At 36.3% G+C, this 16,367-nt stretch overlaps 1 protein-coding gene across 6 annotated transcripts in view; it reads right to left on the bottom strand.

The window, feature by feature from the left end:
• The window catches only part of glra1 (glycine receptor, alpha 1), a 59,892-nt gene that overhangs the window by 35,264 nt on the left and 8,261 nt on the right, over window positions 1–16,367 (bottom strand). For 4 of the 6 annotated variants that reach the window (XM_079630015.1, XM_079630011.1, XM_079630012.1 and 1 more), the window contains 2 exons: window positions 16,090–16,214; window positions 9,078–9,116 (listed from right to left, as the gene is read on the bottom strand). In XM_079630015.1, coding sequence (XP_079486141.1) covers window positions 9,078–9,116; window positions 16,090–16,168 — 118 coding nt within the window. In that variant the 5' untranslated portion in view covers window positions 16,169–16,214. The remainder of the gene's footprint in view (window positions 1–9,077; window positions 9,117–16,089; window positions 16,215–16,367) is intronic. The other 2 variants (XM_079630014.1, XM_079630013.1) reach the window with 1 other exon arrangement.

Genomic DNA, 16,367 nt, shown 5'->3' with positions numbered 1-16,367 from the left:
ACCGAACAGAAAAAAAAAAAATCAGTTATCCGAGAGACCAATTACTTCTTCATAAACCAACAACCACTACTCATCTTTACAGTTAGCAGTTTATAGTCATTCATTAACAAGGTTCATGTCTAAACTGATCAATACCAGAGTGAGTCCATCTCTTTACCTAGCAGGAACCGGAGAATGATACAGCCTCAAAAGCCATTAGTCTGTTTTACACCGGTCAGCTGGAGGGAAAATGGCGCACAAGATGTTGTCCCCCAGAGGACACTCTCAATAAGGGAGCAAAACAGATTTATTACAAACAACGGGCACTTAAGATGCCTCCCAGGTAAGTGGACCACCACAAATGAAAGTGTCTGATATAAATAAAGAAAGCTTAATGATATTGCTCATGTTAAAAATCGAGCTGCTCTCAGCAGAAATACAATGGCACAGAGACATTAAATATTTATATGGCTACGGCTATACCGATAAAGTTTTGGCAAGGCAGTTTTCAACTGAAGCGAGATCCACCGGCAACAAAGGGACAGCAAAGTGCCCTACCAGCCTTTCCATGTTAGCACACCTCACTGAATCAACACCGGGGCAAATGTCAAGGGCTTCCTCTTACTCCTCGTACACTGACATATGGGCTGATGCTGAGTAAATCTATTGGCATGGGGCAATTTTCAATTTGCGCTGCTCTAGTTACAGTGATAGGGTAAAAAAAAAAAAAGGTGTTAAGCGCCAGTGAAGGAGCTGAGCTTCTTTATGAAGAGTGAAATGGGAAAAACAAATAAATCATGTAGCTACATAATCCAAAATCCATTTCTGTTGAGATTTTGTTGTTTAATGTGATTTCTTCTGGTGTGAAGAGATTTAGAGTACAACACAATCAAAATAATACAAAACAATATAGTATAGAAAAATAAAGTATAGAATACTATAAAAAATAATATAGTACATATGACAACAAAAATGACAGAATATAATATAGAATACCTCAAAAAGAAGTTTTTTTATATCAAAAATAGAATGCCAAATTACCATATTACAGAATATAGTAGAATTTTTTTTACAAAAAACATACTATACTATGGACCACTACTAATAGAATACTACAAAAAGAACAGTAAAGAACAGTACGAAAAAAAATAATACTATCAATCAATCAATCAATCAATCAATCAATCAATCAATCAATCAATCAATCAATCAAATCACATTTATGTATATTTAAAAAACACATTTAAAAAACAACACACGTTGGCCAAAGTGCTTTACATAAAGCCCAACACATTCAATCTAAGATTATAAAACAAAATATAAAACAATTACTAAAATTATTTTACACTAAAATTATTATATACACTAGAATATTATACAGTGCCTAGAATAAGTGAACACACCGATGCTGAAGTTGACTAAAAAAAGGAATTAAAAAAAATCATCTTTTGGAAATTGATCTTAATGCCTTAAAGGGTTCACTTTAAAATGAAAATTCTGTCATCATATACTCACCCTCAAGTTGTTTCAAACCTGTATGAATTTCGTTCTTCTGCTGAACACAAAGGAAGATATTAAAGAAAAAGTCAGTAACCAAACAGTTAACTGGTCCCATTGACTTCCATAGTATTTGTTTTTCCTACTATGGAAGTCAATAGGACCAGTTAACTGTTTGGTTACTGACATTCTTCAAAATATCTTCCTTTGTGTTCAGCAGAAGAACGAAATTCATACAGGTTTGAAACAACTTGAGGGTGAGTATATGATGACAGAATTCTCATTTTAAAGTGAACTATCCCTTTAATAAAATAAAAAAAGACAAAAACTCCAACCTTTAAGGACACCAATTTTCTTTGTGAATGAATAATATATCATAAATAAATAAATGTTCTTCCTTAAAATACAGGGTGCATAAGTTTGGACACCCCTATGTTAAATTCCCATTGAGGCAGGCACATTTTTATTGTGGGACAGTTATTTCATGGCTCCAGGATACTATGCATCCTGATAAAGTTCCCTTGGCCTTTGGAATTAAAATAGCCCCACATCATCACACACCCTTCACCATACCTGGAGATTGGCATGGTTTTATTTCAGTTAGCCTAATAGCTGGTTTGATTTGCATTGAGAGATGATCTTATGGAAAGTACACCATGCCATGCCACCATGATACATTATTCATTCACAAAGAAAATTGGTGTCCTTAAAGGTTGGATTTTTCCTCATTTTTTTAATTAAGATCAATTGGCAAAAATATTTTTTATTCCTATTTTTAGTCAACTTTAGCATGGGTGTGTTCACTTATTCTAGGCACTGTATAAAAACACAATGCAGAATAGTACAAAAATAGACTACAAAAAGAATATGGTACAGAATAATACACAAACAGAAAACTATATTAGGCTACATAAAAATCGATTTTTTTGTGTACAGTTTTTTAATTCTGTCATCCGGTATCGCAGACTCGCTCTCTCGTTTCATGCAAACGCAACTGCTGCCATTTTGCGGCAAATGTTTTGTATACTGTAATGGATTATTAGATTACAAACAGATACGATTTTAAAACGGTTTCATCTCAGATCAATATCACTTATACCCATAATTATTAATGTGGCGAAATGCTGTGTAATAAGTGGTATGACTGTACCGTATCCCTTAAATGTCCATCTAATTGGAACTTGTCGCTTGCTAGCAACTGCTCTCTCCGTGGAAGCTTTGCATTTAAAGAGCTAATTGAATATTTCGTCTCAGATCAATATTTCATGTCTAATTATTTACTTACGTGGCAAGCCGTGTAATAAGCGGGATAATGTACATCCAGCCGGTTGTTATCGCAGAATAAACCCCTTCAGTGTGATCCTGTCTGGGTTTATTCTGCAATAACCGGCTGGACGTACATGGTCCATAACTTAACGCACAGGTAGTTCCAAGTCAGTTTAATCAGCATTATATATTATTGTGCTGTTTTCATTGAAGCACGCACACGTCACTCGGAGATCACACTGCACACACACAGGAACATTCAGGAGTACGGAAACTTGTTATTAACGCTTTGCCGCGACTTTTATTAATAAAAAAGCTTCGCTTCTGAATCGCTACATTATACATCTCAGCAACGAGGGAGTAACATCGCTGGTTTTGAAGTAATTAAACACAGCTTTGTTGTTAATAAAGAGACGCAGGTCATTCACACACACGTCTCTCTCTCTCTCTCTCTCTCTCTCTCTCTCTCTCTCTCTCTCTCTCTCTCTCTCTCTCTAATGAATAAAAATAAATTCTATAATTCATTCATTCAAATAAATGTAATCGTACGCACTACTTTATCTCAGTGTCTGATTGCTAGATATATCGAGCCGTAAATGACGATAACTTGTTGAAGATAGCTTGAAGTTGTGAATGCTGGCAATGGCAAATGACCATGGTATAACCGTGATAATCCACGGCTAGCTGTGCATTAAACTATTTTAATGCACCTCTGCTTCGCGCCGGGTGGTTATTTGCCTCCACGTCGCGCATTAAAAATCGCTTAATGGACAGCTAGCCGTGGATACAAAAAGACTCTTTTAGAGTATTACAAACACAGAGCATAGTATAGAATAAAAAGAATACATCAACATAATATAGTATAGTACAAAATATAGTATAGTACACAAAAAACAACTAAATATTATACCAGAATAGCATAACAGTACAAAAAATATTTTAGAGTTCCACTAAAAACTGAATATAGAGTGTAAAAAACAATATACTGTACTAGAATACTACTAAAACACAATAGCAAAAAATTGTACAAAAATAAAATATTTGGTCTTTGAATTCTACAAAGAAAAAGAAACAAAGAATTTAGAGTGGTTAAAAAAGAGGACATTATATACTAGATTAGCACAAACAAAAAAAAAATACAATTTAGCACAACATGCCCTGAAATGTCTTGGCAAATGACTACGACAAACCGTTTGACAATTAACAACCTGCTTTATGCACATAAAAAGCAGCTATGTGGATCCCCGACTCAAACATCATTTTGCATTCTATGCATTTTCTACTTGAAACAACCCACTCCAACAAAACCAAATCCAGACTGGGCAGAAGTCACAGCCATCCATCACTCCAGGTTCGGTTCAGCTAGAGGCGACCCTAACCATTAAGGGGATTGTATTAAAATTCATAAGAGACGGACAGCGACGGCTCAGACGGGGAAAGATGCCTGTGCAGTGACAGCTAGTTTCAGAGAGAGTGTCTGAGTTAGCATTGTCACATGCCTATAAGTAATGACACACTGCTAAATTACCAGGATCTCTTCCTGCCCCTGAGGCTAGCATCACTGATAGGGGAAACATGACAGCCTTGGAGGAGGGAGGCTGGAGAGAGACATAAATCAATAGGAGGGCTGTGGCACCGAGTCCGGAATGGAGAATGAGTCGACTACAGTTTGATTACACTGGATTACATGGGTAGCTTCAGCTGCAGAAGTCATGAGATAAAATGGTCAATATTACGGCGGAATTGATTCACACCGAGGTTAACTGATGGTTTTAATGATATGAGAGACTGTGTTTCCGTATACTCTGTGGCTATGCGTATGAAATAATTCGATTAGAGATAAGAAGAAAATTTGATTAATATGATGAATCTCTATTAAACTGGCCGACATCTCGAGACACCCCTCGCTGCAGCCTGTAGCACGATGACGTAGTTGGATGGTCCAATACGTAGTGGATGGAGGTGTGTTTTGGTGACGCATGCGCAGTAACGATCTCTGGGTTATAATCGTACTATCTATGGTTATAATTCGCCTGCGCTGGTAAAGGTGACATGTTTGCTCAATATTGTATTGAGATGATGTTCTAATCTAACCTGTGTAGTAGTAGTAGTACAGTTTAATAGTAAGTAATTTTTGATGAATAAGTAATTACATAAATGGGATGCTAAGTTATCCGAGTTTCTCTCTACAAAATAGTTAATTTTACAACATTTCAATCACATGATTTTAAACATACATTTGATAGATTAATAGCATGTCCTCACTGCAAGTTTTTTTTTTTTTTAATGCGTGTATATAGAACATTTTAAAATAAAGCCTTTTTAATTTTCATTATCAACCCATATAAACCTGTCATAATTAAATGTTGCGGGGATATTGCGGGGTTGTTATTATTAGCCATTTTATTTTATTCAGGTCATATTTGCTGTTGAGTGGAAGGAAAAATTAGTCAATAATCTAATTGTCTCTGTAATTTTAAAGGTACAATACAATAAGGTCTGTAAACATCTTACAATACCAGTACACATCCAAGGGAAAATGCAAAAATAATAACAGCATCAAGAAAATAAATCTTGTCAGATGTCAAAAAAAAAAAGTGCTTAATGATATTTTGCCTGGTAAGAGTTTTTAATGGCTATTCGTTTTTCCAGTGATCTGTACATAAGGTTCTTGCTGTTCAGTGTCTGCAAGACATGTACGGAAGCTTGTTTTCGCCACGGAGTGAGAAATAAAAAAGGTAATTGCGATTTTTATCTCACTATTCTGACTTTTTATCTAAGAATTGCGTGATATAAAGTCGCAATTGTGTGTTATTAAGTCAGAATTGCGTAATATAAAGTCGCAATTGCGTGTTATTAAGTCATAATTATGAGATATAAACTCGCAATTGCGAGCTTGAAATTCAGACTTTTTTTCTCAGAATTGCATGTTTATATCTCGCTATTCTGACTTTATAATAGCCTACGCAATTGGGAGATAGTCAGAATGGCATGATATAAAGTCGCAATTGCGTGTAAGTCAGAATTGTGAGATGTGAGATAGTAAACTAGCCTACTGAGGTAAAAAATAATAATATTTTTGAATAATATTTATTTGACTTTATAACTCGCAATTGCGAGTTTATATACACAATTCTGAGAAAATATGTCAGAATTTGGAGATATAAACTCGCAATTATGTGTTATAAATTCAGAATTGCGAGAAAAAAAGTCAGAATTCTGACTTTATAACACCCAATTCTGACTTTATATCTCGCAATTCTGACTTTATAACACGCAATTGAGACTTTATTTCACGCAATTCTGACTTTATATCTCACAATTCTGAGAAATAAAGTCAGTAGGCCTATGCTAAATGTAAACTCGCAATTGTGAGATAAAAAAGTCTCAATTATTTTTTTTAATGTTTTATTCTGTGGCGGAAAAGAGCTTGCATACTCAAGTGACCATTTATATATTCACTTTTATTCTTCTTTGAAGATCAAAGCACGCGTGATTGTTTCCGTCACCAAAACACACCACCGCGCATGCGCGTAACAGAGTCCACTACGTATTGGACCATCCAGCTACGTCATCGTGCTACAGGCTGCAGCGAGGACCTCTTGGACATCTCGGCTGGAGTAGCGCCGGCACTGAGCTTCTTTACGGTCCAATCCAGATTTCACTCATTATATCGAAATGCTTTCAGTAACATACACAGTGTTGGGTAGTAACTAGGTAAAAGTATTAAGTTAACGCTACTAACTTAAGCATTTTTTTTTTTTTTTAAGTGTGAAAGTAATTCCGTTGCTTTTCCACTTTCCAAGCATTTTTTGATTACATATCACTCCGGTTCGCAGACACAAAATGAACCCCAATTTATCCAGCTAATAAATGCAAGATTGCTGAGGGAACCCGTATGCACTGTTTCTGGGGGTGTTTTAAGATCCAGCAATTCTGGGCAGGCGTTTGTCTAGAAGTGGGTAAAATTATTTCCTGTTCTTTACAATTAGGGCCTAAGATCTGTTTATTGGGACTTATTGAGGAACTCCCTCATGGTTTTAAGGGTGATCATCTCTTGCAAATATTATTACATTGTGCCCGCAAAAGTATTTTGTTACAATGGATAACTGACATAACCCCATCGGTGGCTCAGTGGATAAATGTTGTTAAGGGCTTTGTTCCTAATGAAGCATTTTCCACTGCACTAAGAGATAAACCTTTACATTCTACAGGACCTGGGACCCCTTTCTAAAATACCCAGGGGTAGATGGGGAACATATGCTATCCTTGGGAATTCTAAATTTAGCTTGGAAGGGGTAGAGGTAAAGTTGGGTTGGTTGTAATTTTTTTTATTTGTATCTGTGTTTGTATACTGTACAGGTATATACGACTTCTTTGTCGATTGTTAAGTATTCTGTAATGTACCCTTTTTTTTCCATTTTTTTATTCAGAGTTTGATACGTATATGAACAGACTTCCAAGTCACGGATAACAAATAAGGGATTCAGATGGATGTTTCATTTTTCACTTGTGTGTTTGACTTGTGATATGCTTCCTCTCTTTGTTCTTTTCTATTAATTTGTTTTGAATAATCCCTGTAATGCATAAAATCTAAATAAATTGAACAAAAAGAGCACTTTTTAAACTGTAGTTGACAAAATTCGACATATCTCTTTGTTGAGCAAAACAAATGTAATACCGGTAATCAAACATGCTCTACTAGGATGTATTTTAAATAGAGTTAAAACATTTTAGCGAATCTGTCTGTTTGGACAATTAATTTTAAATTCTGAATAAATTAACTCTTTTCAGATATATGTTACTTATATAATTATATGTAATAAGTTTATTACATATAAGTTAGAGTTGAACTACTTTTGATTAGGTTTAAAATAGCTTTTCCAACACAGAGTTATTAATATTGTAAGGAAACTAAATGTTGGAAAGTCATATTTCCTCGTGTTCCTAATGAACTCGTCCGTCACATTGAGCTGTTTATTGGATGCGTAAAGGACTCTTAGAAATAAAATGTGCAATATAAAAACAAACACACTGAATATTCATCATCTGATCAGAAACACTGCATCCCTGACAAATTAAATATCGTTTTCAAACGCATCTATACCTGCTACTTCAAGTAGAAACCTTACATGGTCATGATTCATTTCGTTTAAGGTACCAAGGCATGAAAAACTCACAAACAACATGACTAATAACTAACTATAACTATAAATAACATACAAAACGAACATTATGGTTCTTAACACACTGCTAATATATGCATATGATGCACATTAAACATACCGCAGACATATTTTAGCGCACACACCAATAGCTAGCCGTAATCTCAGCTGGGATAAATTATGATTAAACGTTGTGTGATAAATGCAGAATAATACTCTAATGTGATTTGTGGATACTCCTCCTATGATCATTCATTTGAAAACACTGGAGCCGTGACAAACATCCAGAAGGCTTCACATTAGTCTACATAAAGGGAGTGAGCTGTGTATATAATGCCCGTAATAAAGCTAAATAACAGGGCTCTAATAAGAATCTACCGGCAGCGTTCGGCCCAAAGGACTAGAGATGCATCTCTGCAGTCACAAAAACAATATTACATGCACCACCGGGACAACCGAACATCAGAATCAAATATATTATTTGAATACAATATCTGAGACCGTGGCTTGTTACCTAAAGCAACAAAATTTGATTAGACGAATAACTGAGCATCAACAGTTTTTTGTTTTTTTTTTGTTCAGTCATATGTAGAAATTCATTTGTTCTCCCAATTTAATTATAATTTAAGCCAAGATCAGAGGGAAAATCAGTGGGGCATGGATTAAAACCGTGCCCGGCTACACAAAGCTTATCTTAGGGATGAACTGGTACTAAATACTGGCAGTCACAAAGTTCCAATGCTAAACCAACTGGAGGCTACACACAGAATTAAATAAATAGTCATTTCCACAGCATGAGTAAAAGGAAGCTAATTAATAAATAAACGTGCGCTATTTTCAAATGTCTTGCCTGAAGCCCGATTACTCTGATCCTCCTACCAGTAAATAAAGGTCAAGAAAAGATATCCAATTATACCAGAAAAGATAAACTAATATCTCCATGTGTCTTTTGGTGTTATCAGTTAGCAAGCCATTTATAAAAAGATCAGACGCCCGTATGATGTCGGCATTGCTGGCCAATGCTTTAGTTGTGTTCCTCTCAGCCATTAACAAAACACACAGATATCTTGAACTCATTATATCATTTAGCTGTTTCTCAGATGAGATATCGCCCGCTCATTGCATGAATCAATAAGCTTGTATAATCCTGGATAAATAAAAAGGAAGTACCTTTTTTGTGAGTACCATCCGCTTTGGAGCCTTGTGGGTCTAATGAAAAAAAGATCAGGATTAATAACATGATATTCTAACAGCAAGATTTTGAGCTTTCTTTTTTTTCTTTGCGGAACCAACAATAGAAAAAAAACAAAAAACATAAGCAGCATGGCTCACGTATTCTACTTTACACTCGCCAACACTTTGAGCGTTGAAGTGTGTGGCAGGGAATATTGGGTGCTAAGGGCACACTAAAGGCAAGAGCGGGTAAGGAGGGATGCACTTATTCGTCCAAAGTTTCAGAGCGGGCAGGACAAGAGGCAAAGCACTGAAATGAAAGAAAGGATGGGGGGGTTGCGATGCATATCTGGTCACGGGAGGCAGAGGTTAGCAAAATGCACGAATAGATGCAATACACTAGGAGGGAAAATGCAAAGACTACATGTCAAACTGGCTTCACTTTGAGTTTTACAACAAACTGTAAAAAAGGATTGTTTTCAAGATTTTGTCTTGACCGGAAGATCGAATTGATTTGCCTGGCATTGGGTTGCAGGGCTGTGCAATACAAAAGGAATGGGAACTTACTTTGGGACCACAAAACAGCTCTCCCCCCCTTTTTTTGTTGTTGTTTTGAACCAATTTGGGGCATTTTCCCTAAATGTTTAACCTAGAAAACATACGTCAGGTCACAGTGCACTATATTCCAGTCAGTTTCCTCAAAACCATACAGAAACTACTACAATAGTGTTTTTCTTGTACAGTTCTGCATGGTAATCACAAGGATAAAGATGCTCCTTATAGAACACTACCATGCACATTTGCGCCACAGCGAATGCGGTTCAATCTATTCCGTTGAGGCAACAGCACCGTGGGTGGTCGTCATTTGTGCGTTACCCTAAACACAAATCACTCGTCCACTGGATCCTAATTAACATACACAAACATGAAATGTAGACGGGTGATTTAAGGACTTCAAAGTCCTTCCTTACTTCTTCAGCCCAACTGCATGTTCACCAATAACGCCGACATAATCCAGGACTTCCCAAGAGGCTTATCCTTTGTGAAAGAGCTACGTTAACCATTCAATTCCCACTCCCCATGACCTATCATTGATTATCCCATCTAAAGCTCTTAGATAAATGATATTAGCGACAAATATTTTAGAGACGCCCACTTCTTTATCGGGTAGAGAACAGCTGATCCCTGTGCATTTCCATCACCTCAGAGAAGACAAAAATATATTAAAAGAAGAAATGTTCTATTCATACTTTTAATTGAAAACAGTTCTGAAACTGAAACCAGCTACAATTATTATTATATATTATCCTACATGAATTTGATGCAAAACAATAGATCTACATAATAACCGCATATGCAGTTGTTAGGGGACATGACATATTAGCCCTAAAGTTAAAACGTGATAATATTTAAACTATGCTGTCAACGTTGAAGCGTTAAAGGATTAGTTCACTTTTAAAATGAAAATTCTGTCATCATATACTCACCCTTAAATTGTTTCAAACCTGTATGAATTTCTTTCCTCTGCTGAACACAAAGGAAGATATTTAGAAGAATGTCAGTAACCAAACAGTTTTTGGTTCCCATTGACTTCCATAGTATATTTTTTTCCTAGTATGGAAGTCAATGGGAACCAAAAACTGTTTGGTTACTGACATTCTTCTAAATATCTTCCTTTGTGTTCAGCAGAAGAAATAAATTCATACAGGTTTGAAACAATTTAAGGGTGAGTATATGATGACAGAATTTTCATTTTAAAAGTGAACTAATCCTTTAACCCATGCGATGAATTTTTTACAGTTTAACGTTGTTGTTTTTAACGCAACAATTCAAGCGCAACAAGAACGCGAAAGACGCGTGTCAGTATCGTGCGCACAGAGAGCGTGCCATAATCGAGATCTCTTTTGCTTTGAATGAACAATACATTTCGTTTTGACTAGTGTTCTCATAAGAGCAGTCTTAAATAAGTTGAGTAAAGCCTTAAATTAACGTAAAGACTTGAGACGCGTGTGAGATCCGCATCATGTGCAGCTAAAGCTGTCTGTCATTAATGTTAATCAAAGAACAAAGGTAACAGTTACTCATTACCAATTGAACAATTATTCAATTAAAATGATGTAAGGATTATGAAATTCAATTTGATGGAATTTTTCTATTAATTAAATTGCATAAATCTTCAAAAATCTTTTTTGGTGTAGGCTCCGCCCACAAGACATGTCATCGCTGTTTGCAAACACCCAAACGGTCTCTTGCAAAGGCCAATCTCAATCTAACCACCTTGCAATGTAAAAAATTGTTTTATTGATATTGAGTATGTTCTACAAGCAAAAGTCTACTTAAAAATTTCAGAATGTCAATGTCACTTGCCGTATCTTTGCAATTATATGTGAAAAGTACTCGCAATTTCTGAGTGAAAAATTGTTTCAAAGTAAACCCTACACCAATTTTTTTCCCTCAGTCTGCAGACAGTGATAAATCGCTCTGGAGTTGCACCCTCAAGTTCAAATGCGAGTAACAGAAGTTTTAAAATTACATTTCCATGGATGATTGTCTCTGCAGCCCTGTGAGAACTGGAACAATTTGTAGGCGATGAGCTAAAACGTGTATGAAAAATTAAAATCACATCTAACCTTGCTCTGTCTCGGTGTCATTTGATTGTTCTGTTGTGATGTTTCTTGAGGCCCGCAGCCCCCCCTCACAGACGCATTGCCTTCTCTCTCTACCCGCGAGATAAAAACGCAATTATCTAGCGCGATCCTGAGACGCTTCGTTACCCCCATGGTGGAAATACAGTTCATAGCATCTCTGAAAGCTTGCTTGATGTTACAAAATCATTTATAGCCCCCTCTTAAAGCAGATACACACATTCTGCTGGGGATGCTGCTGCTCTCAGCAGATAACTTATCCGGTAGCTTCAAACATCACATAAGAAACCGTCTTGATCAGGATTTCAGTCATTTGTCATCATTTAAACCGAGTGAAAAGCATCAGTAGGTTCACCATTGCCGTTTGTATGTGAACGCTGCACCCCGACTCATTAGAGAATTCCCATTAATCCTATTAAAGACCCATTAAGCATGTGCTGATAGCACCAAATTAACATCAAGCTCCACCAGCTATACTAAAGCTTCAGTTCTGCACTTTACATGAATGAGGAGGAGATGCAAAGAGGTAACAGACACATACAGGACATCCAAACAGAAAAAGAAAAAAGCAATCAGTAAATATACCGCAGCAGACTGTATATTTACAAAATGTACACTCGTCTCGTCGAACCCATTCAGAAGCAAAGCGACATAGTAATCAGAAAGTATTGCACTGATCATGACTATAATGCATCGTGGCAGCTGGTTTGAAACGGGACGGGAGGGAGACTGTTGGTGTGCGGCATGGCGCAAGCAGCCGATGATTGTGCTATTTGGGCGGAATCTGTAGCACCTCGTGGCTGCCGGCCTCGTAGCTCCTCGCTGTGACTGATGAGAAGGGACAAGGTTAACGTGGGTACGGGAGGCGCAGCTGCATTCCAAAGCATTCATCACTAGCGGCCGCAGATTACAGCTCAAGCTAGCGGACCAACTGTCCCCGCTCCTCTCAGGTTCACACGTCCCCAATTTGTTTAACGCAGCACTTTGATCTGTCAGCGAGCGCTAAGATATGGTCTATTCCACAAAAACTGAGGCTTAAGGCTAAAGTGTGTAATATCTGTGGTACCAAACGGAATTAATGTTTTTTTTTTTTTATCGTTTTCAAACGGGTTTCTCCCCTGTCCACTGTTGGTCAGCTAGACAGATAGTACCGCCTCAAGGTTGAGTCAATGTTGAGCCGCTGAGCTGAGCTGGTCAGGACGCTCTTTTTGATACACATTTTGGGGAAATGCATAAGAAAATGGCATAGGCAATGGCAAAGAAACACTTACCAATAAGGTAAACTAGTTAACATCAGTTAATACATGATTAGGTATCATGAACTAATTTTTATATATATATAAAAATAGGCCAAACTAATAATTATTCTACAATAACCAACCGTTCAAAAGTTTGGGTTCAGTAAGATGTTTTTCAAAGTAAGTAATGCATAAAAGATTTAGTGACAGTAAAAACATGTATAATGTTACAAGCTTTTGAATGTTCTATTAATCAAAGAATCCTGAAATTGTTTTCATGGTTTCCACCTATTTTTTTTCAATAATAATAATAAGCAGCACAACTGTTTTCAAGATAATAAGAAACGGTTTCTGAAGGATCATGTGACAGTGAAGACTGGAATAATGATGCTGAAAATTCAACTTTTGCCATCGCAGGAATAAATTACATTTTAAAATACATTAACATACTGTAGTAGACAGTTACTTTGAATTGTAGCAAAATACATAAAACATATAAAAACAGTAATATTGTGAAATATGGATAATGCACCCTTGGTGAGCATAAGAGACGTCTTTCAAAAACATAAAAAAAAATGAAACTTTTTGAACAGTAGTGTAAATAGACTCATTCACTGTAAATTCGTATTCAGTCGTAATATGTTAATTTTATGTTAAAAATGCACATGTAAAAATTAACATGACCCTGAATTAATAAATGCATTGATAGTTCATGACATTTAATGCATTAACAATGAACTGAACCTTGTTGGAAAGGGTTACCAAAAAATGAAACACTTCAGCCTTAATAAAATAAAATCTTGCATTATTCATTGACCGAAAAGGAAAATGTGAAAGATTATGATCTGAAAATATATCTATCCTGGTCCTAGCTGCATGGGGTGCCCCAAATGTGCCAGACTATGATCTTTCCATTTCAAATGGTCCCGGCTAAATCAGTTGGAAGGATTTCCCACTGTGAGTCCCAGTCATGATCAGTGTAATTTCTTCTCATGCCAGCACATTCGTTGCTTCAGGCAATTCTTATCTTTTTCACTCCCCTTTTCACTATTGCTGTACGACCAAATTTGCAGGAGAGGCAGTAATAAGAGGAGGTGAACTCCTCCTCCTCCTCACCATGAACTGGAAAAAATGTCTTCTCACATCAGATGCTGTTTACGTAGGAGCCTATGACCCTTGAAACGTTCTCTCTCGGCTTTTCCCTCAGAAATGTATCAAGATATGCCGTCAGGCTGCCTGCTTTGTGAATTTTAGGGATGCGTTCTACAGTGGAGCACAGAAAACTGTCCGAGGACGCGCGAGCTTCCGGCTCAGAGTGCAGTTACACGCTTGACCTGACAGCTGTGACGAACCTTTGTATTTCATAATGTCTGGTCTGGTCATGTGACCAAGGGACCCATGTGCCCTCATAAAATGAAGTGAATGAATTACATAATGAAATCACGAATGAGGGCCAGTGTTTATTCAGACAGCGGATATCAACTGCCATTGTAACTTTTCTTATATGTATAGTTCTATTATTAACATAGATAGATCTATATATCCATGTTAACGTAATAATTAATTAATTGGATTTCTGACAATTAGGGTTTAAGCTTTAAATTACACACTGAAACCATAAAGGCAATGCAGAGTTTGTGATGTTGAGAATATTTGCTTCTTCTGGGTAAATTTAAGTGAGAAAACAATCAACCGATGCCATTCAGGTTGCAGCAAAACTCAGCAAACAGCAAAATTGAAGACGTCAGACTTCATTCACCATATCACAGCACTGACTGTCAACAAACAAAAATAAATAAATAAAAGAGAAATTCGTTGCCACAAGCAAGGTTAAGATGCAAGGCCACTCAAAATCAGACGGCGACCCTCTGCCATTTAAGCGTTCAAGCAGGTTTAACAGTCTGGACAAAGTCCCAGCATACATTACTGTTTTACCTACCTATATTTGCAAAGGAAGAGTGAGATTGCACATATACAGAATGCACACTTTTTGTCCTGATCTTTTACTCTTTAAAATATAATTTAGCATAGAATCTGCATTACATGAAACATATCTTGGTCAAAAGAGAACACTTAATAATATCTTTCATTAATCAATCATTAAACTTAACATAAAGCTTAACGGATAATATTTCAATGTACAATAATGATTTGTTAAGCATTATATCATTTAATAGTTTGCTAAATTTATTATAAAAGTGTTACTGGTCAACACACATGCAAGATATCAAACTGATACATTTGGCTCTATAAATAAAACGGGTCAATATTCAAATTGAATTGAATACAAAATATATATATACACACAAACACAATACATAAGAAGTGAATATATACACTTTTATATACACTACATAATAGTGCAGTAGTCAATATAAATGCAGAAAAAAAATTGTAAGCGAAAGAAATACATAGCTTTTAATCTAGCATTGGTCACAAATATTTCAAATATATTATTTAGTTTGTATTTTGTAATTGATATATGTATTAAAAGACAAGGTATTGCTTTTTTATATATATACATTTCCAAGAATAGCTAAGAAACAGGCAGACTGTAATTTGCAGGGATTGACATTGATATATTGTTGAATATAAGGAAACCTCTGACATGTATCTTGCAGTGGCTATTACTAACATTGCCAGCACACGTCACAGTGTAATATACAGGATACCGAGTCCCACCACAGACATACACTCAAGGATAATGATTCGAGATCATGGAACAGGAACAGCAATGTAGCCAAAAGCTTTCTTAATATAACTACTGTTCAGAAAGTATCCATCCTATATAATCTACCCTAAACAGTATCTGTCATGCACTGAGGTATATAATAGGCTGCTATTCCATTATTATTAAAAAAATCTCAAGAGAATAATTTAAATGTTGGGTATCAGGTTTGGATGCAATATGCTTTGAAATCAGAATTCTTTTGTACAGAAAAACTATGCGTTTTTGTGGAAACATGTTGGATTATTATAACAATACATCCCTTGTTTCCATTTACTGACTAATAATCAATATGCATTTATCGTATATATATATTCTTGCATTAAATTGCCAACCCTTTAAACATTTTAAGGCTACATTCCTGTGATATCCAGCAGTGTCTTGATGGATACACCTACCTTTGAAATTAGGTCTGATTCTTGCATCATAACCGGACACTTTTCCCATAAGCTTGTCCAGGAATTCTGACGGGGGCATGGGGGAGGCAGCTTTCCGAGCCGCTGCTTGTTGGGACGCTGCCAAGCTGTGGAAGGGGAGAAAGACATGTGCGTTAAAGGACAGAGGAGGACAGGCACTGCATTATGATATATATATCTATCTATATATATATATACATTTTTTATCCTTTGGCAAACCAATAGACCTTATCCGGAGCAGCGCCATGACATGAAAGCGA

This window comes from Phoxinus phoxinus (assembly GCF_949152265.1).
Source record: "Phoxinus phoxinus genome assembly, chromosome: 12".
In the NCBI taxonomy this organism is placed as follows: domain Eukaryota; kingdom Metazoa; phylum Chordata; class Actinopteri; order Cypriniformes; family Leuciscidae; genus Phoxinus; species Phoxinus phoxinus.
This window is presented reverse-complemented; position numbering and strand designations above follow the sequence as displayed.